This window comes from Pelodiscus sinensis, chromosome 3, assembly GCF_052426305.1.
Source record: "Pelodiscus sinensis isolate ZL-2025 chromosome 3, ASM5242630v1, whole genome shotgun sequence".
Lineage (NCBI taxonomy): Eukaryota > Metazoa > Chordata > Testudines > Trionychidae > Pelodiscus > Pelodiscus sinensis.
In genome coordinates, this window is record NC_143054.1 from 171,143,654 (window position 1) to 171,171,016 (window position 27,363).

At 41.8% G+C, this 27,363-nt stretch overlaps 1 protein-coding gene across 1 annotated transcript in view; it reads left to right on the plus strand.

Annotated features, from left to right (window-relative positions):
- The window catches only part of HAAO (3-hydroxyanthranilate 3,4-dioxygenase), a 70,066-nt gene extending 43,108 nt beyond the window's left edge, over positions 1 to 26,958 (plus strand). The window contains exons 7-10 of the mRNA XM_006133988.5: positions 19,735 to 19,880; positions 20,794 to 20,862; positions 22,225 to 22,307; positions 25,150 to 26,958. Coding sequence (XP_006134050.4) covers positions 19,735 to 19,880; positions 20,794 to 20,862; positions 22,225 to 22,307; positions 25,150 to 25,228 — 377 coding nt within the window. The 3' untranslated portion in view covers positions 25,229 to 26,958. The remainder of the gene's footprint in view (positions 1 to 19,734; positions 19,881 to 20,793; positions 20,863 to 22,224; positions 22,308 to 25,149) is intronic.
- The last annotated feature ends 405 nt before the right edge of the window (positions 26,959 to 27,363 follow it).

Below are 27,363 nucleotides of genomic sequence, written 5' to 3' on the forward strand. Positions count from 1 at the left end.
CTGCCCAGTTGTTATGCAACAGACAGTGCCTGATTTACAGCAAGGACTATTTCCAAGATATCATAGTTAAAGGCATTAAGATTTGGCACACACAACCTTCAGTGCAATTATCTGTTAATTGAAAATTAAAAAAAAGTAAATAGAGCTAAATAAGAAAGATAACTAGCTACTGTATAGTCTATTGGTTCAATTAAATGAAAACAGTACAAATTAAAAAAAAAATCAAACACTAAAGGTCAGAATTCTGCTGTTTTACACCAAATAAATCTAGAGTAATTCTGTTAAAGTTGATCAGATTTAAACTTGTGTAACTCAGGAGAATATTTTAAAGATCATAATCAAACCTACTGAAATAGACAAAAACACATTTTCTTATAGAAATTGTATCTTCCAGTGTCATGCTCATATATGTAAAAAACTATAAACTAAACTATTTGAAATTGTCATTATTAAAAACACCTTGTGCTAAAATCCTCCATTTAGCTTCTCCATGCCCTCAAATAAGGCCTCTTCAGTTCAATTTTTTAGCTCTGACGTGGTTTAAGATAATGATTGCTTGGCTATGGTACTGATAGAGGAAGGAGAGGAGAGTTAAGGCCACCAGCATGCCAGGCTGGATTACTCAGTTCTTTTCTGAGATCAGTTTAATCCTCTCAATTTTTTAATTCATGGGTTCAAAACAGTGAATGAAATGCGCAGCTGTTTAAAAAGTCACTTGCTGTTGGAAACATCCAAATCTCTGCATATTATCTAAGTACCAGCCAGCAGTTGGTCAGAGCAGAGCAGCACTTGAATTGGGCTGGTTAAACTCACACCAGTAATCACTTTTCAGGGGTGAGTTAGAATTAACTGGGGCCACCAAAATTTCAAGGTTCCATGAGACATTATCTGTGCAACCCCTCCTATAATTCAGACCTGGCCTCTTTTTCCATCTTTCCCCATGCTCTCTGCTTCCCTAAGATACTAGCCACAGTACCCCTTTCATCTCTGTTTTCCATAGGCCTGCTCATACCTTCATCTACACTGTCCCTTGTGCTTGCAACTCTTTTCTTAAACCTATTGCCAGTCCAGCTCCTCTAGCCAGATTCAATCTTTCCTAAAACTCCTGCATGCTGTTAAGTCTACAGTAAGTAGAAGGAATGAATTGAACCATCTAAATACGTACATATATACTTTATCAAATAACCATGTGATCTTACTGTCCCCCTTGCCTTTCCTCTCCCCTTGTGCACATCTGTCCCATACTAGTAGTGGCATGTGCAACCCAAGCTATGCTTTTGTGGGTAGGAATGTAAAAGTGTAGTCAATTAACCAATTAACCAATAAGTGAAAGCTTATAGGTTAATGCCGTAGACTACATGCATTTCCCCCTCCTCTCTCCACCAGTAAATTTTTTAGCAAGCTGGCAAGCAGCCCGGCTCAGTCCTAGCTCGCACTAGGTTTGGGACTTACCCCCTGCTGCAGCTCTGCATTTAAAGTGTGTTAGGAGCCAGACAAGCAGGAAGCCTGGCTCAGTTCCAGCTCATGCCAGGTCTGGGAGCTCAGCTCTCCCTCATCCCCGGACCGGGGCTGCTGCCACCCCACATTGCTGCCTCTGTATCAGAGGCAGCAGCGTAAGGCAACAGGCAGCCAGTCCATGAGGGGAGCTGGGTTTTAAACTGGCTCTCCTCATGGACCAGCTCCCACCTGACACCACATGCTGCTGCCTCTATACAGAGGCAGCAGCACATAGTGGTGATTCTTTGGGAGTGGATAGAATAGTCGAGTAACTGATAAGAAATTAATGAGGTTAATGGACTATTCAATTAATCGATATTTAACATCCCTATTTGTGGGCAGGGACTGTGTTGTTACTAGCACACTTCTGGACACTTGGAAAAATAATAAATGTATAAATAATAACTTCCTTAGGAATGGTCAAAGCATCTATAGGTTCAAGAGACTTTCCTGCTAATTTCACTAGGACTTTTCCATATGAGGGGGGCATTCATAATGACAGATCCTGTGCTAGTGCACTGTCCCTCCTTATACCTTATAGCACACATCACCCTACAGAGGACATGAAAGATTAAGCCATGCCAAACCTTTTAGCATACCCCTGCATCCAACTGCACCATCTCGTGCAGTGGTCCCCAATGCGGTGCTTGCGGGCCCTATGGCGCCCGCCGGGCCATTTCTGTGCGCCCGCTGAGTGATCGGGGCTGGCCCTGCCCCCGGGCACATGGTGCATGGATGGTGCTGACCTCTGGGCATGTTGCGTATGGGTGGCCCCACCCCAGGGCACACAGCACAGGAGCAGCGCCGGCCCCGGGTATGCAGCGCATAGGCTGTTCCGGCCCCGGGAACATGGCGTATGGGCAGCCCCACCCCTGGGCGTGCGGCACAGGAGTGGTGCCGGCTCCAGGCACATGGCATATGGGCAGCCCCATCCCTGGGCGTGCGGCACAGGAGTGGTGCCGGCCCCGGGAGTGTAGCGCATGGGTGGAGCCGGCACCGGGCATGCGGTGTATGGGTGGCCCCGCCCCTGGGGGCATGTGCGGCCCCACCTGCGGGTGCCCAGCACGTGAGTGGCCCTGCCCCCAGGCGCCCAGCCACCCCAAAAGGTTGGGGACCACTGATCTAGTGTGATGCTGCAGAATGCACACTTAGAACCTCTAGAAGAGACTAAGTCCAAAGTACAATCTACCCCTTTAATAGTAAACAGACTTGTCTTTGTGGAAGCTTGGCCACATGCCACATTTGGAGGTTTGTTCAGTTATTTTTCAATTATAATATAATAAATGGGGATATACCTATCTCATAGAACTGGAAAGGTCCTTGAGAGGTCATCAAGGTCAGTCCCCTGCCCTCCCAGCAGGACCAAGTGCCATCCCTGATAGATTTGCTCCAGATCTCTAAATGGCCCCTTCAAGAATTGGGCTCACAACTCTGGGTTTAGCAGGCCAATGCTCAAACCACTGAGCTACTCCTCTTCTTAGTAGTAGACAAAAAGAAATCTAATTATTAAACTTCAAGAACGTATTTTGCTTTTACTTTCCTATTGCTCAAAATGGTGAAAGGATTCCTTTAATTTCTACAAAGAGCTGAAACAGAATGTGCAAGTCTGAGTCCACAAAGACAATTATGAGCATGAGAAGACAGGGAGTTTGAATGGCATGCCAGATGTCAGTCTGATGGTAGCATCATGGCTGCAAGCGCTAGGAGAAGTACAGTTTAAAATATAGAATGCAAATTACCTAAAAAGAAGGGGTGAGTGCAGTAATGTCATAAAACTGGCCTGTTGACTCAGCAAATATATGACACGAGCAAGCCATTTAATCATTCAAAACATGGGCCACCAGTTCTGGATGCCCAATTTGAAAAATCTTGGATGACATATTGGATCTTCAAAATTGTGGCACCCATGATTAATAATGTAAAAGTTGGCCTTTATCTTTCTGAGCCTTTGAGATGAGTGGGGGCCTGCCACTTGCTTTGGATCAGGCCTCACATGTCTCAGTTTTCTATCTGTAGAATAGAATGCTTACCTAACCCCGAGCGTCTGAAAGGATGAAATTCATTGCTGCACATAGAGCACTTGGCAGATACTATTGAAATGCAAAATATTTCTATCAAAACAAGCCTATGTGTAGTTATTTAAAAAATGATTTACATATCAAGAAATTCATGGGAGTGCAGTTTTTAATTAAGAGCTAAATAGTGAGTTTCTCATACTTCCCAGTCAAGGAGCAGTGTGTTGTTGCACTGTCCTAGGAAGCAAACTAGAACTCATTGATTCACAATCTGCCTTCCAGTTTGCTACTGCTCCATACATGGCACTGTAACCACCCATGTCAGTATAGCAGGGATAACTAGTACATTGGGGAGGACAGAAGGAGCCAAAACTCCACCCATTGCCCACTCTCCAGCTACTTCATGGGCCCAGTCAGCTCTCCTCCTGATAAAGCTACTCACAACATGTGCAGTCAACATATGGGAATAAATAGTCATATTCTCCTGCATGGACCCAAAGGATGGGCCATAATTGTTCTAAATGAAGAATATAGGATAGTAATTTTTAATTGATTTACATAATTAACCACATGAAAACTTATTTTAAATCTTTGATCCCAAATCTCTAAGTTTTCTACAGATGCAAGGATTCTGAACTATGGGTTCCCAGGGGAGCTCCTAGAGCACAGAGCACTCTAACAATGACAACCAAAACCACACCAAAATAAATCCCGAGACACAGAAAGATCTCTTCTAAACTCTTCTGTTCTGTAATACTTTCAGCTGAGGCTCCTCCAAGGGTGGCAAAGCACAAGCCATAATCTTCAAGAGCTCTCCTTTTGCCTCACCATGGGAACTAAGCATTGCTGACTTTTGCACATATGTATCTCATAACATCATGACAGAAATCACAAAAATGCTGGGTCAAAATGCTTTTCCTTTTTATATTCAGTCTCTGGTCACCAGAACCAAAGCTTAGATCATTCACCTTATTGTAGGAGAAGTTTCTGGGTAATTTCCTTCTTCTCTTTTTGAATGATCCCAAGACAGGACCTAGACCACACTATGCACCAAGAGAATCAATCTGCTGTCTTTTACCTAACCTATACCCAGGGCTATTTAATAGTAATCATAATACTTTGCACCTCTCAAACCCCTTCCTTACAGATATCTAAAAGGTTTTAGAGAAATTATTTATGCCTCTCACCATCCTAGATGAGGAGGGAATTACTATCCCAGTTTTACAGAAGGAGACATCAAGTCACAAAGATATTAAATGGCTTGCCCAAAATCATATGTAATACTGTTGTCAGCACACTGGTCCTAGGATATTAGAAGGCAGATGAGGTAAATCATCCAAGGTTATGTAGTAAGTTAATTGCAGACTCAAGAATAGAACCCCATAGTCTTAATTGCAAATCCTGGACCCAGAATACTAGACCACATTTTCTACATGTATTACCTGGCCCTTCTGACCATGGTGACACAGACCCTGCATTGAAGAGCTTAAAAAGGGCCATAGCCTAATTCCTTGTTACCCGAGCAAAGGGAGAAACCACGTATAGTTCACATATTATTCCCTCTTCTAGCTGGGTACATATTCCTTATAAGGAGGAGAAAACATGGGCCTATGTCTTTAGGTTCAAAATTTATTTTTTATCACTTCTCTTGACCAAACTCTTTGTTTAAATAAATAATACAAAGAAAAAACCACTGTTTAGTTTGCAGCATAGATTTAGTAACACAAAGAAAAATGTACAAAGAAACTTACATGAGCACTAATAAATTATTAGCCATGATAATCCTTGAGTCATACCACAAAATATGTATAACTACACTGAGAAACAAATGCTAGAGTGCTGAGTTTTTACGTAGATGGCTCAGCAGCTGTACTTGACATCAGTGAGACAGCCATGAGTACACTGGCCTAAGTTTTCAATTTGACAAGTGCAGGGTCTCTGGAATAATTTGCATTGTGGACTACTGAGGGCCATTGAACCAAACCATAAGCCTTGAATATGATGAAAATCACTTCAAGCCAGAGGGTTCAGCAGCACCACAGCACCCCTAATTCCAGCACCTAAGGACTAGTGATTTTAAGTGCCTCTATTTTCGAGTGTACAACTTGAGATTTTATAAAGAAGTCTGATTTTTCAGAAAATGCTGGACATCCTACCTCTGAAAATCAGATCTCTGTTAAGTGATTCATGCTGGGTTCTCTCAACTGAACAGGCTGCCAGGTTAGTGTACTAGCTTTTGGTGTGAGTGAGTTTGCTCAACTGTTTGAATTTTGATTACTGTGGCAGCTGGGATTATGTGTCTGGGAGTGTTTGATCCTTTGTTCCCTTTATTGCCTTTGATCAGCCTTGGGATCACCCTTCCCCAGTGTTACTTACAAGGGGGTAGGCCTGACGGTAGCCAGACTGACCTAAGTGAGCAGGCTTTAAAAGCCAGAGGCAGAGAAACCAGGGGAGCAAAGTGGACAGGGGCTGGTGATAGGGGAGTTTAAGAGGGAGTTTGAAAGCAGGAGGCCTACTATGGTCAGGAAGACCAGCAACACCTGAGCCAGCAGTGCTTCTCTCTCCTTCACCTCCACCTGCACCTGAAGATAATAAGGTGATAGATAATAGCCAGTATGGATTTGTAAAGAACAAATCACATCAAACCAATCTGATCACTTTCTTTGATAGGATAATGAGACTTGCGGATAAGGGAGAAGCAGTGGACGTGGTTTACCTAGACTTTAGTAAGGCATTTGATACGGTCTTCCATGGTCTTATCAATAAACTAGGCAAGTACAACTTAGATGGGGCTACTATAAGGTGGGTGCATAACTGGCTGGATAACCATTCTCAGAGAGTGGTTATTAATGGTTCACAATCCTGCTGGAAGGGTATAACAAATGGGGTTCCGCAGGGGTCTGTTTTGGGACTGGTTCTGTTCAATATCTTCATCAATAATTTAGATATTGGCATAGAGAGTACGCTTATTAAGTTTGCAAATGATACAAAGCTGTGGGGGGGTGGGAGGGAGTTGCAAATGCTCTGGAGGCTAGGGTCATAATTCAAAATGACCTGGACAAACTGGAGAAATGGTCTGAGGTAAATAGGATGAAGTTTAATAAGGACAAATGCAAAGTACTGCACTTAGGAAGGAACGATTAGTTTCACACATAGGGTATGTCTACACTACCCTCCTAGTTCGAACTAGGAGGGTAATGTAGGCATACCACACTTGCAAATGAAGCCCGGGATTTGAATTTCCCGGGCTTCATTTGCATAAGCGGGGCGCTGCCATTTTTAAAACCCCGCTGGTTCGAACCCCGTGCAGCGCGGCTACATGGGGCACGAACTAGGTAGTTCGAACTAGGCTTCCTAGTTCGAACTACCGTTACTCCTCATTCCATGGAGTAACGGTAGTTCGAACTAGGAAGCCTAGTTCGAACTACCTAGTTCGTGCCCCATGTAGCCGCGCTGCACGGGGTTTGAACCAGCGGGGTTTTAAAAATGGCAGCGCCCCGCTTATGCAAATGAAGCCCGGGAAATTCAAATCCCGGGCTTAATTTGCAAGTGCGGTATGCCTACATTACCCCGCTAGTTCGAACTAGCGGGGTAGTGTAGACATACCCATACAGAATGGGAAGTGATTGTCTAGGAAGGAGTACGGCAGAAAAGGATCTAGGGGTCATAGTGGACCACAAGTTAAACATGAGTCAATAGTGTAACACTGTTGCAAAAAAAGCAAACATAATTCTGGGATACATTAACAGGAGTGTTGTGAGCAAAACATGAGAAGTCATTCTTCCACTCTACTCTGCGCTGGTTAGGCCTCAGTTGGAGTTTTGTGTCCAGTTCTGGGCACCCCATTTCAAGAAAGATGTGAAGAAACTGGGGAAGGTCCAGAGAAGAGCAACAAAAATGATTAAAGGTCTAGAGATCATGACCTATGAAGGAAGACTGAAAGAACTGGGCTTGTTCAGTTTGGAAAGGAGAAGACTGAGAGGTGACAAGATAGCAGTTTTCAAGTATCTAAAGGGGTGTCACAAGGAAGAGGGAGAAAAATTGTTCTCCTTAGCCTCTGAGGATAGGACAAGAAGCAATGGGCTTAAACTACAGCAAGGGATGTTTAGGCTGGACATTAGGAAAAACTTCCTAATTGTCAGGGTGGTTAAATACTAGAATAAATTGGCTAGGGAGGTTGTAGAATCCCCATCTCTGGAGATATTTATGAGCAGGTTAGATAGACATGTATCAGGGATGGTCTAGATTGTACTGGGTCCTGCTATGAGTGCAGGGGACTGGAATCACTGACCTCTCAAGATCCCTTCCAGTTCTAGTGTTCTACTATTCTATGAACTTGAAAATTTAGGTCTGTGCCTTGATATTGTACTGTAATGGGCGTCTGTGCTTGTGTGTGTGTATGTGCACGAGAGAGAGAGAGAGAGAGTGAGAGATTTATATTAAATAAGAAAGACAATATATTACAACCTTGGGTGGCTAAGGTTAGATGTCTTTGTCCATATTTAGGCACTTGATGAGATGGCTTGATTTCCAGAGGCATTGTGCACCTACAGCTACCACTGACTCCATGGGGGCTCTGGTTCAGGAACTCACTAAGCATGTTTACATCCATCCCATGTGCTTAGAGACCCATTGCATTGCTTTAACATTAGACATGGGCTCAAATGAAATTCTGTAAAAGGATTATTTTTTAAATTGAGGCTTTGAAAACTGAGCACTTCAGCTACTCAGAACAATTATTTTAAATTGTCAACCCACTTTGAAAAAGTTACCTTAGATATTTAATTGACATTGCCAGTAAAATAATAGGTCTAGAATAGCATTTGATTGCATCAATTATAGTTCAGCTGTCTCAAGTTATATACATTATTTACAGATAATAGTATTTATGGAAGATGTGCTTGTACATGGGGAGTTAGGCTTATATATCTAGACAGAGAATCTTAGGATATAATCATTGTTAGCATGAACAATTAAAGCTTAATGTATGCAAAGTTATGGAATTATAGCTGTCATCTGAACAGCTTCGCTAAGATACACTCAGTTATTAATACAAGGTAGAGGGAGATGAATGCAAAGGAGAACAAGAAAGTAATGACGATATAATATCTAAAATAAAAATGTGTGATTTTCCCATCTCTGCTCCAGCCCTTTTTGCTAGGTCAAGGGCCAGAGGCATAAAAACCTCTGTTGCAGCTGCAGGAGAATTGTTCTGATGCAAGCATGGTGAAGACAGTCAAAAGACTATCTCCTAACCTCCTCCCTCAAACCCTGGCTGAGGGGGCATGGTCGTGGGGGACGAAGTTCATGGATATCTGGAGGTTCTGGTGAGAATGGTGACACAAAGCCTGCCTTCACTTAGGCCAGGTCTACCCTAAGGGGCAACATTGAACTAAGATATGTAACTCCAGCTACATGAATAGTGTAGCTGTAGTTGATGTACCTAAGTTCAAATTACCATGGTGTCTCCACTGTACTAGACCCACTAAATCAAACTCTGGGAGATTGATCTTGAAGCACCAATCTCATAGTAAGTATAGACAAGGCCTTACACAGGAGGGTGCAAAGGTTGCTTACAGTGATGCCTGTTAGCCTGCACCTTCTGAAGGAACAGCATAGAATCTCACCTAAACAGTATTATCTCTCATAAGCCCTTTGAACAGATGTCACTGGAGTTTGTGCACATAATTGAGTTTAATAGTTTATGAAGTTTTATGTTACCTAAATTATCAAATTTTATATAGTTGAGAGTTCCTTTCCTTAGTAACATCTCAGAGAGGGTTGCTGAAAATGTACTTGTTTTATTGCCTGAAACAGAGTGAAACAGAAGTCATTTGTGGCCAATATAAAATATTATACAAGCAGTCTGAAAGCAATATTACTCCTGCATTTTGAAGCATAAGCAGAATTTTTCCCCAGTGTCTTTTAAATCCTGAGTTAGTTTTGAGGTGTAGTTTGATATTCTTGGTCATGCAAAACAGTTAGGTGCAAGAATGAATGCACAAGTCTTACTTCTTGGGCCAATGTAGAGTACAAACCAAATTCAGGTTTGGTGTATACAAATGTTCCTACTGAACTCTCTAGAAGATGCACCCATTGTGCCAGGCCTCAATTGGATTCTTTTCATGCAGAGTTTTTTTGTAATTAAATCCAACAGAATCCAGAAAGGCCCAAGCCTAGTCTTAGTTGTAAGAACTCCCAAGCTAATGGTGGATGGAAGCCATGGTGGTTTGATACAATTTGAACCTCAAAAGGGGCAAAACTTAATTATTTTCAGTAATAGTTGTATTCAAAATTTTGGGATGAGATCAAGGGGATCTGAATTCTCAGATACTGAAACAAGGTTCAGATGAATGAGAGAAGGAATTGAAGTAAAATCCCAGATCTAAATTTCAAACTCTGGAGGTGATCTTGAACCAAACTCCAATCTGAATCCACATTTTGGGCCTGCCTTTTTTTTAAGTGTTGCAGTTTTTGGACACCTAACTTGACAAACCTTAGTGACCTGCTGAGCAGTAGCCTTCTGAAAATAAGGCTTCTTTAAGTTGTATGAAGATTGGCACCCAAAAATCACTCATCTTTGTAAGTGAAATTTATTTTTTATAAAGGACTGAACAAAAACCGAGACCCAGACCCTTCTCCACTGAAATTTGAGGTGTCAAAAATTTTGGATAAAGTGTGCATCGATATTCTTTTATCTGTAGAACAATCATTCCTATCCAGTCACCACCCATCTAGCAATGCAGCAGGATAGTAATTTCAACTGCTTGATAAACTGCTATCTAGATACGAAGGTTAATACTGAGGTCACTCCATACGTTTTTGGTCAATCTTCTGAAAGCTCTGGCTATTCGAGCAGTCACATCATCAACTATGTTTATATTGAAGGACAATATTCTTCCAAGGTAGCACAACTTGTCAACAGCAATAAGCAGTGATCAGTGGAATGCTGGACTCTTTGCAAACAGTCTGAGACATGAGCTCTGTCTTCTTGAAGTTCATTGTGAGTCCAAAATGGTGAGTAGAGCTAGAAAATGATCATAAAGCTTCTGTGCAGCCTTAGTTGAATGAATTAACAATACATACTCATCAACAGACAGGAAGCCATGGTTAGCTGTAGTGAACATTTTGGTGCGAGCCTGAAGTCTTCAGAGGCTGAAAATGCTGCCATCAGTTTGGAACGGAATGAATATTCCCAACTCACAATGCTTGAAAGCAACTAACAGGATCATCAAAAATTAGACGCTGAACAGGAGAGGAGCAAGGACACATCTTTGCTTTGTACCATTTGGTACTTCAAAAGGTACTGATGTCTCTTCATTTTCAAGGACATGACCTAACATACCATCATGAAAGAACTGAATAATACTGATACATTTTTCAGGACAGCTGATTCATCCAAGTACCCAAAGCCCATTTTTGTTGACAGTATTGAATGTCTTTGTCAGATCGATGAACATCATGTAGAGATTTTGATGTTGTTCTCTACATTTTTATTGAATCTGCCTGGCTGTAAATATCACATTGACAGTGCCTCCACTGGCTCGAAATACACACAGACTTGCAGGAATTATGCCATTTGTGAACACATGTAATGACAGTCGATTGTAGATGATGCAAGTCAGGATCCTACCAGCTAGACAGCAGTGAGATGCGCCAGTGGTCATCACAGCATGCACAGTTACCTTTTCTCTTGCATATGTGTACAATCAGGGCATGTTTGAAGTCCTGGGGGGCTTTCTCCCAAATGGTAATGAATAAACAGGAGCATCAACTGGCCCCCAACAGCTTCGTAAATCTCTGATGGGATCACAGCACCACCAGGTGCCTTTCCAGATCTCATCTGCTTCACAGCTTTATGTACCTCATCAAGAGTTGACTGTATAACCAGCTATGAATCACTAGCCCACTGAGAAATCTCTTCAAGAACGCTGCTGTCAAAAGTTGATAGCTGATATAATACACTGCAAAAATGTTTGGCCCAGCAGTCAAGGATTTTAGTACTATCTGTAGTCAGAGTGCTGCCCCAGCAGAGCGCACTAGTATAGAGCCAGCATTGCATGACCCGTAAACTGCCTTTAGCCCATCATAGAATGCTTTGAAATCATATTTATTGGTGGCATCTTGAAGTTTGACTGCTTTATATTTCCATCAGTCCACTTTCATTTACTGTAAATTGACTTGTGCCTTCTGCTTAACTTGGATGTATGCTGATTTGCTGGAGGCAGTCTCTTTATTGTTGATCCAAGCTAGGTCTATCACATGCATCTCATCAAGAGGAGCTCAGGCTCATCCTTGTCAAACTAGTCCTTGTGTTTGCGTGTTCAGAAATCCAGTACTTTGACAGCAGCTTTATAGCTTGTTTCCTTGATGTTAATCCAGTCCTCAATAGTGGTTGGCTGCTGTAGATCTTTATTGTTAATAACTAAGGAGGCATCAGAACTGAGCTGAAACAATCCTCATGTTTCAAGCATTTCAAGTTTATCTACATCCAACGTTTCCCTGCATAAAGTGAAATGATGACATTTTGGCGGACAGAGACTCAAGGAATTAATGCTGCATACCATATAATGGTCAAACCAGAAGCCAGTGCCATGCATTGCATAAGTCAACTTAACATCAGAGAGGCCTCTTTGTTTTCTAATGAAATAGTTATTCATATACCAATGCAAGTAACGAGGGTTCATCCAAGTTGCTTTGGATTTGTTCACCTGTTGGAAAAACAACCTTGCAATGGCAAGCCCATACTGTGCACAAGTTTGAAGAATTAAGTTCTCACTTCCAATATCATGAGTCCAAGAACATTTTGCCATGTGATGGAGTCCTTAGCAACTCTAGAATTAAAACGGTCAAGTCTATATAGCTTGGAATTAAAAAGTACTGAAGAGATTGCTTAATTCAGGTTCTTGTGGAAAGCCATCTTTTCATCATCTGCAGCAGACAATGTGGGTGCATATGCACTAACACGTACAAAGCACTGTCCATGTCTCAGTATAAGTCTTTCAATCATGAGGTGAGTACTGATGGCATGTGGTTGGGATTCAAGCTGGGGAACTAGTGATTTCCTGATGACAAAGTCAACTCCCGCTTGTCTTGGATGCCCCTCAGCATGGTCCACACAATAATATGAATAGCCTGCTCCAACTTCTGCAAACTGGCTATTACCAGAAATGTGTGTTTTGCTAAAGGTTGCAACATCGATGTTATAATGTGCAAGTTCTCTACCAATAATTGTTGACCTGTGTTCGTGGCGATCATCACTGACAAGTAGTGTCTATACATTCCAGGATGCAAAGTGTAATTTCTGTTATGACTGCAGATTTTTGTATCCAGTTGTTTGCAGTTAACTGACAGGGATCAACTGGAATAAACTATGTTTAGGAATTGTTTTCTCTCCCCCTCTTCATTCGAAGAAAGCAGGCTGTCCCTAAATAGGGCTGCTTTGTCACCTGGCAAGATACAAGAGCTGCTGTTGTTCCAGTTCAGCACAAAAATGACCATCACACCTGAGCTGCCAGTATGCACTTTTGTGGCTAGATGCTTCCTGTGGTATCCTCCCTAAAAGTTACAAAAGATGCCATCCTCCTTCTCTAGTTCCTTCCTTGCCTTTAATATTTTGTCTGAACTCACTTGAGGGGCCTGATCCAGCAGACATCCTCAGAGCATGCTCATCCAATCTCGTGAGTTTGGTGGCTGAATGCTCATCTTCTCCTGGTTTATGAATTGCGCTGGCCTTAGGAAGGACAGGTGCCTAGGGTGCAGAAGGAGAACCCAGGTTTGCAAGGAACTATTTAGTGAAAAAAACGTAGGTGCCAAGTTGGTTTAGATACCTGCCGAGTTGAACAGGAGTTTTGTGAATCACGGTGGAGCTTAGACTTGGGCTCCTGAACCCACACTTCGGCATCTAAGTTCTTTGTGAATTCAGACTTCCCGCCCAGAAAGAAAATGATCCTCCATCTCATATGGGATTTAACTGAAACTATTGTTTAAGGGCTACAGCAAAGGCAAGTGTGGAATGTATGTAGGGTACAACACCCCAGACTGAGGATCTTTGGGCCTGAGACAATGCCTCTGAACCATAATCCAGTCTCTGTGTTACACTTGCCATGCCAGGGAGTGGAGTAGTAATTTTGCTGCAGGCCTATACCAACCATAATTTATGATACCCTGTTGGACACCACACTGGAGCCCATCAATAGGACACTAGTATGAATAAGGATGGAAAAACAGAATCCACAATGAATGAGATTCAGATCGTGGGCTATAATTTGGGATTTCTTGGCTCCTGGGCCTATAGACAGACTCCAATTTTGATCACTTTCCACTTGCTTGAAAACACAAAAAGATGGGGGGGAGGTTTCTCCTTGCATAAGGTTCCTGCAGTCTAATCGCACAAACCCAAACAACTTTGCCCCTCTGCTTCATCAAAACCCCACCCCTGCCCTGCCCCTTTGCCAAGGCTCTGCCCCACTCATTCCATCCCCCCTTTTTTACTTGTTCACGCTCCCCTACCCTCATTCACTTTCACTGGACCGGTGTGTGGGGGGGGGGGGGAGGGCCTTTGGGTTGAGGCTGATGGGTTTGGAATGTGAGAGAGGGCTGAGCCTGAGGTGGGGATTGGGGTACAGGATGGACTGTGAACTCTCAGAGGGTATGTCTACACTACAAAGTTAATTCGAACTAACGGACGTTAGTTCAAATTAACTTTGATAGGCGCTACACTAGCACTCCGCTAGTTCGAACTTAATTCGAACTAGCGGAGCGCTTAGTTAGAACTAGGTAAACCTCATTCTACGAGGACTAAGCCTAGTTCGAACTTACTAGTTCGAATTAAGGGGTGTATAGCCCCTTAATTCGAACTAGTGGGAGGCTAGCCCTCCCCAGCTTTCCCTGGTGGCCACTCTGGCCAACACCAGGGAAACTCTATTGCCCCCCTCCCAGCCCCGGACCCCTTAAAGGGGCACGGGCTGGCTATGGTGCCCGTGCCAGGTGCAAGCCTGCCAGCACCCAGCTAACAGACCCTGCACCTGGCATGGCTCGAGCCAGCCACCCGATGCCCCCCAGCCCTCCCCCTCTTCCCGGGACCAGGCTGGCGGCTCCAGGGAGCTTGTCCGGGACCGCAAGAGGCAGGCACCCGCCTGGTCTAGTGCGGACATCGTGGACCTCGTCCACGACCTCCGCACTAGGCACAGGAAAGTGGCCGTCTAGGGCAGGAGAGCTGCCAGCCTGGCCACCCAGGAGCAGGTGTGCATGAAAATCAAGGTGGTCCACTGAGACCCCCGACCCTGAGCCCTGAGCTTACAATGGCCGTACTGGGTCAGACCAAAGGTCCATCTACCCCAGTAGCCTGTCTGTCGACAGCGGCCGACCCTAGGGACCCTGGAGGGGATGGACCGAAGACAGTGACCAAGCCATTTGTCTCGTGCCATCCCTCTCCAGCCTTCCACAAACTTCGGGCAGGGACACCACTCCTACCCCCTGGCTAATACCACTCCATGGACCCAACCTCCATGACTTTATCTCACTTCTCTTTAAACTCTGTTCTAGTTCTAGCCTTCACAGCCTCCTGCAGCAAGGAGTTCCACAGGTTGACTCTTTGCTTTGTGAAGAAGAACTTTCTGTTACTAGTTTGAAGCCTGCTACCCATTCCTTTCCTTTGGTGTCCTCTCGTTCTTCTATTATGGGAACTAATGAAGAACTTTTCTTTATGCACCCTCTCCACCCCACTCATGCTTTTATAGACGTCTATCCTATCCCCCCTCAGTCTCCTCTTTTCTAAACTGAAAAGTCCCAGTCTCTTTAGCCTCTCTTCATATAGGACCTGTTACAAACCTCTGATCATTTTAGTTGCCCTCCCCTCTCCCACCCTCTCTCTTCCCCTCTCCCACCTTCTTTTCCCAGTCTCCCCAAATTTTGTTCAATAAAGAGAGATTCTATTTTTGACCACACGTTTTCTTTATTTTGTACATCAGGAAGGGGGGCTAGGGAAGGGTAAGTGGAAGGAGGTGAGGGAGGAATGGGGTACGAGCCCCCGATGGGGAGGACTGGGCTTGCTCTGCGGGCTTCTGGGGGTGGAAGCTCTCCTGCAGCCCCCCAATTGCCCCCTCTCCCCAGATGGCAGCCTGCGGCAAGTGCAGCCGGGCTGATGGCCGAGTGCTGTGATGTGCCCAGTGTGGGCACTCAGGGCACTCCAAGCCAGGACTGCTTTGCAGGCGGGGCACCCCTGAGAACTGTCTGTCCGGGGTGGGGGTCGGGTCCCTTTAAGCACAGCCCTCGGCTAGCCTGAGGCAGCAGCTCTACGCTCTAAGTCCTCATCTGATGCCCTGCCGGCACTGCTTCCGGCCGTCCTTAACCCCGGTTCAGGGTCCACTTAATTTGGACATTCTAGTTAGAATTAGCAAAACACTAATTCGAACTAGTTTTTTAGTCTGGATGCGTTAGTTCGAATTAGCGCTGTAGTGTAGACATACTCAGAGGGAGTCTGGGTTCAGGAAGGGGCTCAGGGCTGGGGCAGGGAGTTGGGATATGGAAGGAGGTGAGGGATGCAGGCTACAACCAGGCACTGCTTACCTCAGGCAGCTCCCAGGCAGTGATACAGTGAGGCTATGACAAGCTCCTACTCCCAGAAGTGGCTGGAATGTCCCTGTGGCCCCTGTGGGAGGGGACACATGATTTTGTGTGCAGCTCCTCCCTTCATGCACCTCCCCCACAGCTCCCATTGGACACAGTGCCCATTGCCAGCCCATGGGAGCTGTGGTGTCAGTGCTGGGGGCGGGGGCACTGCACATAGATCCTCTGCCCCCTGATGCCTCCCAGGAACCCCAGGGATGTGCAAGTCGCTTCCAGGAGTGGTGTGGGTCAAGGGAGGCAGGGAGCCAGCCCTAGTTCCACTGTACCACTGAACTTTTAGCAGGCAAAATTCTCCCAGATTAGCTGTAGTAACTTCCAGGAGATTGCGCCCAATTCTGAGAGATGGCTGGCAACGCTATCCTTGGCAGGGCTCTTCCCATCTCATTTGAACCCACAAAGAACCCCAGTTTCCTTTGCTTAAACTATCTCTATGCTCCCCTCATAGGGAGTACGTCTAGATTGCAAGACTATTTTAGAATATCTCCGGTATCCCGAAATAGCTACCCCACATCCAAAGTATGCGCCTGCTATTTTGAAATAATTTTCAAAATAACGGATGCACTATTTCGGCATCCCTGTAAACCTTGTTTCATGACGAATAAGGGATGTCTCAAAATAGTGCTTTATTTCAAAATTTGGCTCCACATAGACATGCCAAATTTCGAAATAGCCTATTTTGAAATAAAATCAAAATAAGATACACAGTTTGCGTAGTGCAAATTGTCTATCTTATTTTGATTTTAGAGTGCAGTCTAAACATACCCATACTCCCAAATTGTTGCCACTATTCCTCCAGCCAAGAGCACTGTACTCCTTTTTAACCTTAACAGCTGGAGGCTCACTGCCTAGTAATGGCTCAAGAGGAATGGAGCTTGCTGATCCATCTTGCTGTTCCCCTCCCACTTCAGCATGGATTGGCACCATGTTTAAGTCTCCCACATAATAGGGAACACTATCACTAAGCCACTTGGGCTCCAGAAAGCTTTTTCCAGTTAAACAGTGCCATATGTTCTGTGACAGTGGAAATAACTCAGCTATTTAAATAATGCTCAATAGAGTAGACTATTACTGTTAACCAAATGAAGCATTTAAAAATCAATTAGAACACTAAGTACCAGGGTGGAATGCTTTCAAATTTTCTCTGCTGTTATGTGTAGATGTGACCTATAAAATACTTTACATACATTCCTAGCCAAAAAAACTATGTTAAAATGTGGCAGAAATTGAGAATCCATATCTATAAAGTAAGAGCAAAGAACGTTACAGGCACATGGTAATTATCCTAAAAAAAGCAGTATGAACCTTCTAAATTAAAAATTAAAGTTAAACCTAAAAGAAATCCAAGCATATTCAAATATGAAAATGGACACTTAAGGTATCCAGACTAATCTCTACTTTGCCTAGTGACACCATGCTATAACTATACAAATATAATTAATTTTTATTAGTGTTTGTGGTCCTACCTTATAAGTAAACAGATTTACTGTCAGAGTTTGTTCATAGTGTCACACCATTTCTAGAACTTTTTTTTTTTTTTTTGCATTGCTTTGTTTTGCAAAAAAGAAAATTGTTCAGCAATTGAGCTGGATAAGACAAAATAAGGTACCTTTTTCTAAAATAAGTTTTAAGCAAAAAGAGCTTTAAGCAAAAGATTATTTTTTTGGTGTTAGCACTTTAGATAATGGAGAGCAGCATTACAAAAAAATGTTTTTTTTTTTACAAATTGAGCTTTGTAACCTGCTTACTGTAACAGTCATCAATGTAATAGAGATTTTAATTTATATGACAGAAGCTGTTTCTGTATCAAAAGCTGCTGATAAGTGTTTTATTTTGTTCACATTTTCTTGAGGATGAATATGGCTGCAAATACTTTGTGCATTTCTTAATCAATTAAATTGTGATAGTTTCTTTAACACAATGCATTACATTTCATCCACTGACCTTTCCTATAAAAAACGCTGTACAAGGATCATATTCAAAATGGCCCATTGGGGAAAAAATGTGGCAATTTATACTCAAGATTTCATGGTGCAATAGTATGTTAACTGAGGTTTGTGACTTCTAGAAAAGAAGAAGGATAACTTCATATAATCAGTAAAATAAAACTGCATTTCTAAAACTCACAATATTATCTGTGCTGGGACTAAGACTCAGTTGTGTGTTCATTATCTTGATGCCTTTGACTAACTTTTGTCCTGCATCTACTTGAGATTATCATTTGAAAAAGTACCTCAGCGGCATTCTCCATCCCTTCTCAGAACATTCTACCTAGCACACTCTGCACTTATTATCTCTGCGCTTTTCTGGGGGTTGATGGAGTCATAGATTTGAAGGGTAGACAAAATTATTAGATCATCTTGTCTGACATCCTACAATGCACAGGCCATTGAATTTCACCCAGTTACACCTGTATTTAGCCCAATAACTTGTGTTTGACTAAAACATATCTTCTAGGAAGGCAGCTAATCTTGATTTGAAGACATCAAGAGATGGAGAACCCACCAATTCCCTTGGTGGTTTGTACCAATAGTTATTCACCTTCACCGTTAAAAATTGTGTGCCTTATTTCTAATTCGAATGTGCTGGTTAAAGAATGTGCTATTATCTCCCCTGGAAGGTACTTCTACATCATGATCAAGTGCAATCTTTGCATTTATAACACAAATGGATTGAGCTTTTTAAGTTTTGCTGTACACCAAGTTGTTTTCCATCCCTCAAATAATTTTGGATGATTGAAGTTAATTTCAAATAACAGCAACACAAGACACAAACCTTGAACCTCATTAGCAAAACCAAAGCTTCATTTAGCCCTCTAGCTATTTTAAAATAGACCAGTTATGAAGGATAATTACTGGAAATTAATTCCAAATACAACTGCATGAACATCATGAGAAAGATTCTTTATTAAATTTAAGACTGTGGTAACTGATTTGTTTCACTCTAATCAATGAAACTTTCATAATACCTTAGAAGACATGGTGGAGAGGAAATTAAGAAATTGTCATTGCTGAGTATGTGAAAAATAGACCTTATTTACACAGAGGTAAAGAAGAAGTCATTCCACTCAAGTCATAGCAATGAGAATCAGCCCATCAACATGATTTTACCAGTTTTGGGTATCAGTGTGGAAGGAAATGAGTAACCTGCTAGAGGAGACTGTGCACCAAGGTTTGCACCCTGCTATAACTAGAACATGATTTCTGAATATAGTTGTAAAACCATGTCGTGTTCAAGCAAAACACTTTCAAAGAGAGTTTGAAAGAAGGCTACAAGCCCTGATTTGAATAAGGCCTATGTGTCTCTTGTTTTGCTTGGTCTGGCTATCCGTCTAAAGCATATGGGGAAGGCAATTCACCAGTCCTCTTATGGAAAGTTCCATTCCATCAGAGCACAAAAACATGCATATGATCCATAACATCAAATACAAAATTTAAATTCTATAACAGCACACATTGCTTGTCATTGGCATCCTGATTAGCTAACATTCGTGTTTACAGCTGGCTTAGACATCTAGAATTATTAGCAAAGATCAAAGATCAGATATCAAGTGGAAACGAGTTTCACTACGATTAACATTCTGTTTTGTTGGCAGCTGATCTCCTGAAAAACACCCCTTTTCCACTAAATACCATTGAAGTCATGGATCCCTTTTCCTTACAAATCTGGCTAAATGATCATCGTGGAGAAATAAATCAGAAGAAATCCTTGGCCATGTTTGCAGACAATTTTGAGACAGAGGTAGGAGCTTTCATTTTCTTCAAGACACCTGGGAAAATGTTCAAAGCTACAAATAGCAATCAGGCACCAACTCCCATTGGACATCATTGGGAATTAGGCAACCATTTCCATGTTTCTCTTAATAATCACCCCCATGTTCATTATACCCCTTTAATTTCAAATAACATTCTTGGCACTGAGGTCAACTTTGATTTGGGATTTCCTTCTTTAATCAAAGAACAAGTCTGATAAGGGACTGATTGATTCAAAGGATCAGCAGTGGAAGAGCCTTTCATGTCTAGATCACCATTTCAAATCCAGTCCCAACTGAAAGTAAAGTTGTTAGCATCTGATGACTGTTCAACATACACATTAATTTACAAATATGTAAAAAGTAACATAGCTACCCTGGATTACTTAGGATCACACTTAGAGACAGTCCCAAGGCAGTAGCCTGGAAGTGATGTCAGAGAGCTCGTTGCAGATTAGAAGAATAATAAGGCTTTGAAGGAGGAAAAGGAGGACACATGGGGCCTGATCTGCAGCCCTTTGAAGTCAATGGGAAAAATCTTAGTAATTTCAACAGGCTTTGGATCAGTCCCCATGGTGCAGGAAAAGATGATGTTTGTTCCAAGAGTAGGAGGTAGCAAGAATAAAAGTACAAAACTGAGAGAAAGAGGAAGCAAATGAAATAGATGAGTGAGGATATGAAGGAGCATAAGGAGTGGCAGGTGTGTTCAGTTCCCCTTTTATCAGTAGGTATCTTTAAGGGATTAACAAATGTAATGTGAATTCCAACAGTGTACGTAAAATAATGTCACATTCTACAAACACTTTCCCTAAAAATAGCATGTGTTGCATACTGTAGGAAGATTCACATATACATCAGTCACTGGGATAAAATCCACAGCCTTTTCCTTATTTTATGTTTCAGGTTGTAGTTTATGGACCAGGAGTAAGTGAAGAAAGCAAGAAGAATGCTGATATCTGGCTATGGCAGCTGGTAAGTGACATTCTCCTGGACTGAGTGTGGGTTGTTAGTCTGTGAGGATCTGGAACAGATCACTCTACGAGAAAAACTTCTTAGTCATGGGCAAGAAAAACATTATGTAATTCCTTCTCTAATAAGATTCCATAGCCAAGGAGCGATGGAGTCAATGGCAAACCATCAGTCACCCATCAGTGCTCGAAAAGTAACCCTTCTTTCTCCTCCACCGTGGTGGAATGGTTAAGGGTCACGAACATCCTTCACCATATCCTGGAAAGGAGTTAGATTCCAACTAGCATCCCTCCCAGAGAGCCACAGAAGACATACCATGGGCTGCAGGAATCTTTCCTCTGCTTCCCTACCCTGGCCCTAGAGAGCATGTGCTCTAGTTATGCACATGGACTGCTATTGTTCTGAATTAAGGACTGCTGAGCTACAGAATAGATGTCTCTATTTCACTTTCAAGTAGATAAGTTCTTACACAAACCATGCAAATCAAGTAGAGCTCTGATGGTAATTTGCATGGTTTGTGAAAGAACTTACCTATTTGAAAGCGATAGCGACACCTATTCTATGGTTCAGCAGACTTTAATTCAGAGCAGAGATACTGGGGCAGGCACTAATCTAATGGATCCCAAAAACAAAGAAGAGAAGATTTGCATCCCAGCAGAAAAGAAAGCAGACGGGAAAGTGTCCATTTTACAAGTCAGGCCTGCTGCCAGAAAGTCACTGATTCCTATTTAGTTTAAATTCACAGGGAATGACTATCAAATGCTAATTTTAAACAAAAGAAACCTCAAAGGGAACTTGTTTGTACTGTAGCCAGTAGAAGAGCACAGTCAGCAAGACCCTGAATGTGCTCACATGAATGGGGCATCTCTAAGTCAGACAGGACAGTAACATAGCTGAGACTTAGAATAGTGATGAGTCCATTTCAGTATAAATGGACTCCTATCTGTAATTTTTGTCAGGTCACCATTGACTTGTGAACTGCTTTTCAAATCTCAAAAGGGATTTAAAGAAACTAAAAATAAAGAAGCTTGAAAAATACTCCAGGAATCTAGTCCTGTGATTTTCAGAAAGGCATATCGATGATCAGGAGGCTGTTAGATTAACTGCAATGAGTCAGCTATGGGGAACCTGAGGGACTATGACGTTTGAAGTCATGTTTTAAATTGCTGCTAACTGTCAGGCAGGGAAGATCAGCTACAGTTTTAACAAAGGCCACCTAGATCTGAACAGTTTTCAAGCTATATTTCTATGGAAATGTTACATTTTCCTTTCATGATTTACTTCTTACTAAGTGGTTCTTTTTTCTTTCTGCCAATGACAACACATGAAGAATTAAAAGCCAACTTACTTGTTCTTGTCTTTCAGGAAGGCACATCCGTTGTCACTATGGGTGGTAAAGCACTGGGTCTCGCTGCTGGTGACAGCCTGCTCATCCCTGCTTTGTCTAAGTGAGTGCAGAACAATGCCTAGTTTGGGCAACAGAATCCCTATTTCCATACTGGGATACATAGGAGACCAATAGACATGCCTTTCTGCACAAGGCAGCTACACAGAACTTCTAGCAAATAGACTCATTCACTACATACCAGGGAGTGTGTCAACAGGCACATCTGAGTATAGCCCCAGTGAACACAGTATCTGCATAGGCAACGTTACTCGAACAAAGGGGTGTTGAGGAAGAAATGTGGTGGTGCTGATAGACCAGCCTAGATCCCCTCTTGAGTACTGAGTTAGACCAAGAAAATAAATCTCTCACTAAACAGATTGACAAAAACAGGATACAAAAAACCTGGCCTGAGTACAGGTAAGGTGGTGTGGGAGAGTCTGAGCCTCTGTCCCTTCAAAGGTGACTTCCTGAGCATGATACCAGATCTCACTGTGCATATTAAAACCTCCTAACTAGATGTCAGTTCAGGAATACAGCTTTCTCCTGTGTGCATTATCCTGGTGAGGAAATGGGATCTTAGTATGGTCATTCCTAAATAGGCTGTTGACAGTCAAGATGTTCAAAGGAGAGTTGGTGAGAAGTTTTCCAGCAGAGAATGGAAAATGTTTTCATTAGAAGAATGTCATTTTCCAGCTAATTCCTTTGGAAAGTGACACAATTACCCCAGCAGAGAAAGCACCTATCTGCAACCAAATAAACAATTAGTGCAAAGTGTTAGGACCAAGCAGTGGGCTATCAGAATATGACAGTTATGACTTTTTTCTTTCCTATGGAGGGATACCAGCCCCAGAAAAATATTTGGATCTCCTATTTTGACATCCTATAACACTAAAAAACGTTGTCTGGATACTTGAAACCATCTAATTGTGAACAGAAGTATAAAGTCAGGCCATTTATCTAGTGATCTTAATGATGTTTTTAATAAGTTTTAAATAGAATTTAATATAGAATAATTGTGATAGGTAACAGCAGAAAATCATGTTCAATGTTATTAATTAAGCCAAAATTCTATAACTTTATTAACATGCTGGCCACTTCCACTCGAAGCACTATAACATGTTAAATCTAAATATTTCACTAAATACTGTACAAGAGGGCCCCATAACCCCTTCAATTTTTATAACAAGTACTGTATAGAATATATTTTGGCATATGCCATCTATTTGATTAAATATTTTCCCAGTAGTGTATGATCTTATTCAATTATCTTTATATTGTAATCTGAGAAATGTTTTAGTGCCATGTAGGCATAGGGTTTTTTAATGATAATTATAATTAGTTATAATTTCTTAGACTTACAGAAATTCGAGGTATAGAATGTTATTAGATCTTCTATTTCATCTCTTTACAAACTTAGGATAGTTCCAGCTTTGAGATCCTTCCTCTTTGACCCTACAACATGCTGATTTCCATGTATTTTGTGGGCCTCGTTTTGTTAGTCAAAATAGACAGATTTTAATTTTGTCCTAACAATACAGTGCTGTCTCCAAATTTTTCTCCGTAAATGTATGATTCTTACATTCATCCACTTCCTCCTTCTACCACACCATGGGTATGTCTACACTACCCCGCTAGTTCGAACTAGCAGGGTAATGTAGGCATTCCGCACTTGCAAATGAAGCCCGGGATTTGAATTTCCCGGGCTTCATTTGCATAAGCGGGGAGCCGCCATTTTTAAAACCCCGCTGGTTCGAACCCCGTGTAGCCGCGCTGCACGGGGTTCGAACCAGCGGGGTTTTAAAAATGGCGGCTCCCCGCTTATGCAAATGAAGCCCGGGAAATTCAAATCCTGGGCTTCATTTGCAAGTGCGGTATGCCTACATTACCCTCCTAGTTCGAACTAGGAGGGTAGTGTAGACATACCCCATGGGTTTTGAACCTACGTGTTAAATTAGCCCCTAATCTTGCAACCTGGTCAATGAGACTAGGTGTATTTAGAATCCATCTGCAGTCAGTTGAAGTAAGCTTGGTCAAAAAGATCAACCCAAGCAGATCACATTGGATTGAGACCTTTAATTGTAATCTCTTTGGGGCAGGGGTTCTCTTACTATGTATACGGTCTGCATTTAACACAATGGGGCCATGATCCTGGCTGTGGCCTCTGATCAACACTGTAATAGACATTAAATAGCATAAGTTAGGGTGAGTCTACACAGCACCCTAAACTCAAAATAAGATATGCAATGCTTATTTTGAATCTATTTCAAAATAGCTTCTTTTGAAATTTGGCACATCTACACAGTGCCAAATTTCAAAATAACATGCTATTTCGAGACATCCCTTAACCCTCATGGAATAGGGTCACCGGGATGCCAAAATAGCATTCCCATTATTTCGAAAAATATTTTTAAATACTGGACAGTTTGTATAGACATGGGGTAGCTACTTCAGGATACCTCTGGTATCTCAAAATGGCCATGCAGTGTAGACGTACCCTCTGAGAGATGGCCCTAAACCATGATTCCAGATACAAACATTTCAGAACTTTTAGGTATATGAAATCATGGTTTAGATCTGGACTTTTTGAACTAAATTCAGTGCTCAGTGGAGTTATTTTGCCACTATCCCTAACAAAGCAGAACGTAGTCCTTTGATTTCAGGACATCTATAACATATGGATATTTACCTACTTGAATATTTCAGCTGGCTTAATTTGTCTTGCTTCCTACACTTGCTTCTGACCTCTCTTGTATCAGTGTTTGTGAAGAATAACTATGCAGTTGAAGGAATTATACCAACACAAAACCAGGATAAAAGTGTTTAGAACTATGCCCCATTATTTCAGCCTGTACTACATCTATGTTACTATTTACATTATATGATCTCTCTGTGTATTTTTGAAGGTACCACTGGAAGAGAGCAGAAGGATGCGTTGCTCTTTACATTGCTCAAGATCCAATACGCAAGAGACCCTACACCTAATTTCTGGGAACATAAACTAAATGTTGGTGATCAAAAATTTGTAACACAGAGAAACTGAATTATATGTTTTAATAATAAAGTTACAATGATAGTTAGGTTTCAGGCAATAGATCCAGTTAAACAAAAAACTTGCATACTATGTGCCACATGATAAATCAGCACATATGAGCTATTTGGTAAAAAAACTCAGCACATTCATTATTCCAAAAGAAATGTAAAACTGATTTAAGTAATGCAGCCAAATATACAGATCTAGATAATTGATTTTGAAAGCTGAAGCTAGATAAATTCAGCTGGGAAAGAAGGTATTAATTTTTAACAGTGAGAATAAGGAGCCATTGGAACAAGTGCTAAGAGTTGTGGTGTATTCTCCATCACGGGCAATTTTTCAATCAAGAGTGGATGTTTTTCTAAAAGAACTGTGCTAGGAATTTTTTTGGGGAAGTCTGATAGTTTGTGTTATACAGGAGCTCAGACTACATGGTCACACTGGTCCCTTCTGGCCATGACTCTATGAATGCCAACTACAGCAAATCAAATACCTTTCCAAATAGGAAACTCTTCTAGTGACTTAATGAGTTTAGTGGGACAAGTCATGTGAGTAACCCATACCCAGTATGAGCTATAGGTGAGGCCCAATGTGACTACATCAAGGGATTTAGATCTGTCTATCTCATATCTGTTAAGCTGCAATCATTTTGTGAGCTCACTGGTGAACATGGAAGCTGTCACATACGCCATGTCTAGACTGCAGAGCTTTTCTGGGATACCACAGCTCTGCCGCATCCAAGGTATGCATCTGCTTTTCAGAACAGTTTCTGAAAAAGTGGACGTGTTCTTTCGGCATCCCTGTATTCCTCTCAGTGAGAGGAATAAGGGATGTTCTGAAAGAGGATTTTTTTTCCTAAATTTGGCCCCCATGTAGATGGGCCAAATTTCAGAAAAGCCTCTTTCCCAAAAAATTTTTTTTAAAAGATACGCAAATTTCAGTTTCCAATTTGCGTATCTTTTTCTGACTTTTCTCTGCAGTGTAGACATAGCCATACACACTCCCACACAGGCAACTGCAGTGGGGTGGAAAGGGAGCCATCATCAAGTCTCCACTAACCTTTTTGGGGCATAACAAGGGGATGATCCTTGTGCTCTCCTGAGCCCCCGTAAGAAATTGTAGTTGTAGCTCACCATTTTATGGTCATGTTTTCAAGTAAATTAAAAGAGATCATAAAGATAAAAGACTGGTCAGGAACCACGATTATTAATTAATACTTCATACAACATATATTATTGTATCTTGCTATTGTATAAATACAGTATGATAAAGCACACAGATTGCCTGTAGTTCTCCAAATGCCAAATTTCATTTAAAAGTGACCAGCTGTTCTTTCAGAAACCTGGAAGGGATATCCCTCCTATCCCCCACTTGATTTTTACTTTGGAAATATCAGGCATGACAAGTGGTTTTCCCTGGTTTCCTATAGGGTTTCAAAGATTTTACATAGGCCTGCATATTGGATCCTTTTACCATTGAAACACTGAAAAAATACACTAGTTAGAAAAGTGGTGTTACCAAATCTTAATATTTGTATGTTTGTGAAAGTCTAAAATTACTGTAGCTTGATTTTTGCAATTATATTAATAATTTAACTTAAAAACAGACTGTTCTTGCCTATAGTTTTTCAGTATTTCTGCCTACCACCTACAGAGTTTATTAAATTGAGCTGTCATATCTCTCTTATGCTATTATTCATTCCTTTGGGGAGAAGATATCAGATGGAATGACTTTAATCCTTAACTTCTATGAAAGGCTTACTCTAGAAGCTTTTCCATTACAGAGTACAGCAGAAGTTATCTAATTCTCACACACAACTGGGAAACTCACTGTGAATAACTGAGTTTGGCTAATGAGGGTCCAGTCTGTTATGCTCACACATGTAAGTAACTTTACTTACATTTACTTCCATTGCCAATTCTGGCCACACATCTATAGAAGCAACACCATCACAGGACCTAGCACATAAGTCACCACATCAGAACATACAACTGCATTCTCTAATGTGATCTATGCCATCAAGTGCCAGCAATGCCCCTAGGCCATGTACATTGGCCATACTGTACAGTCTCTATGATAAAGGGTT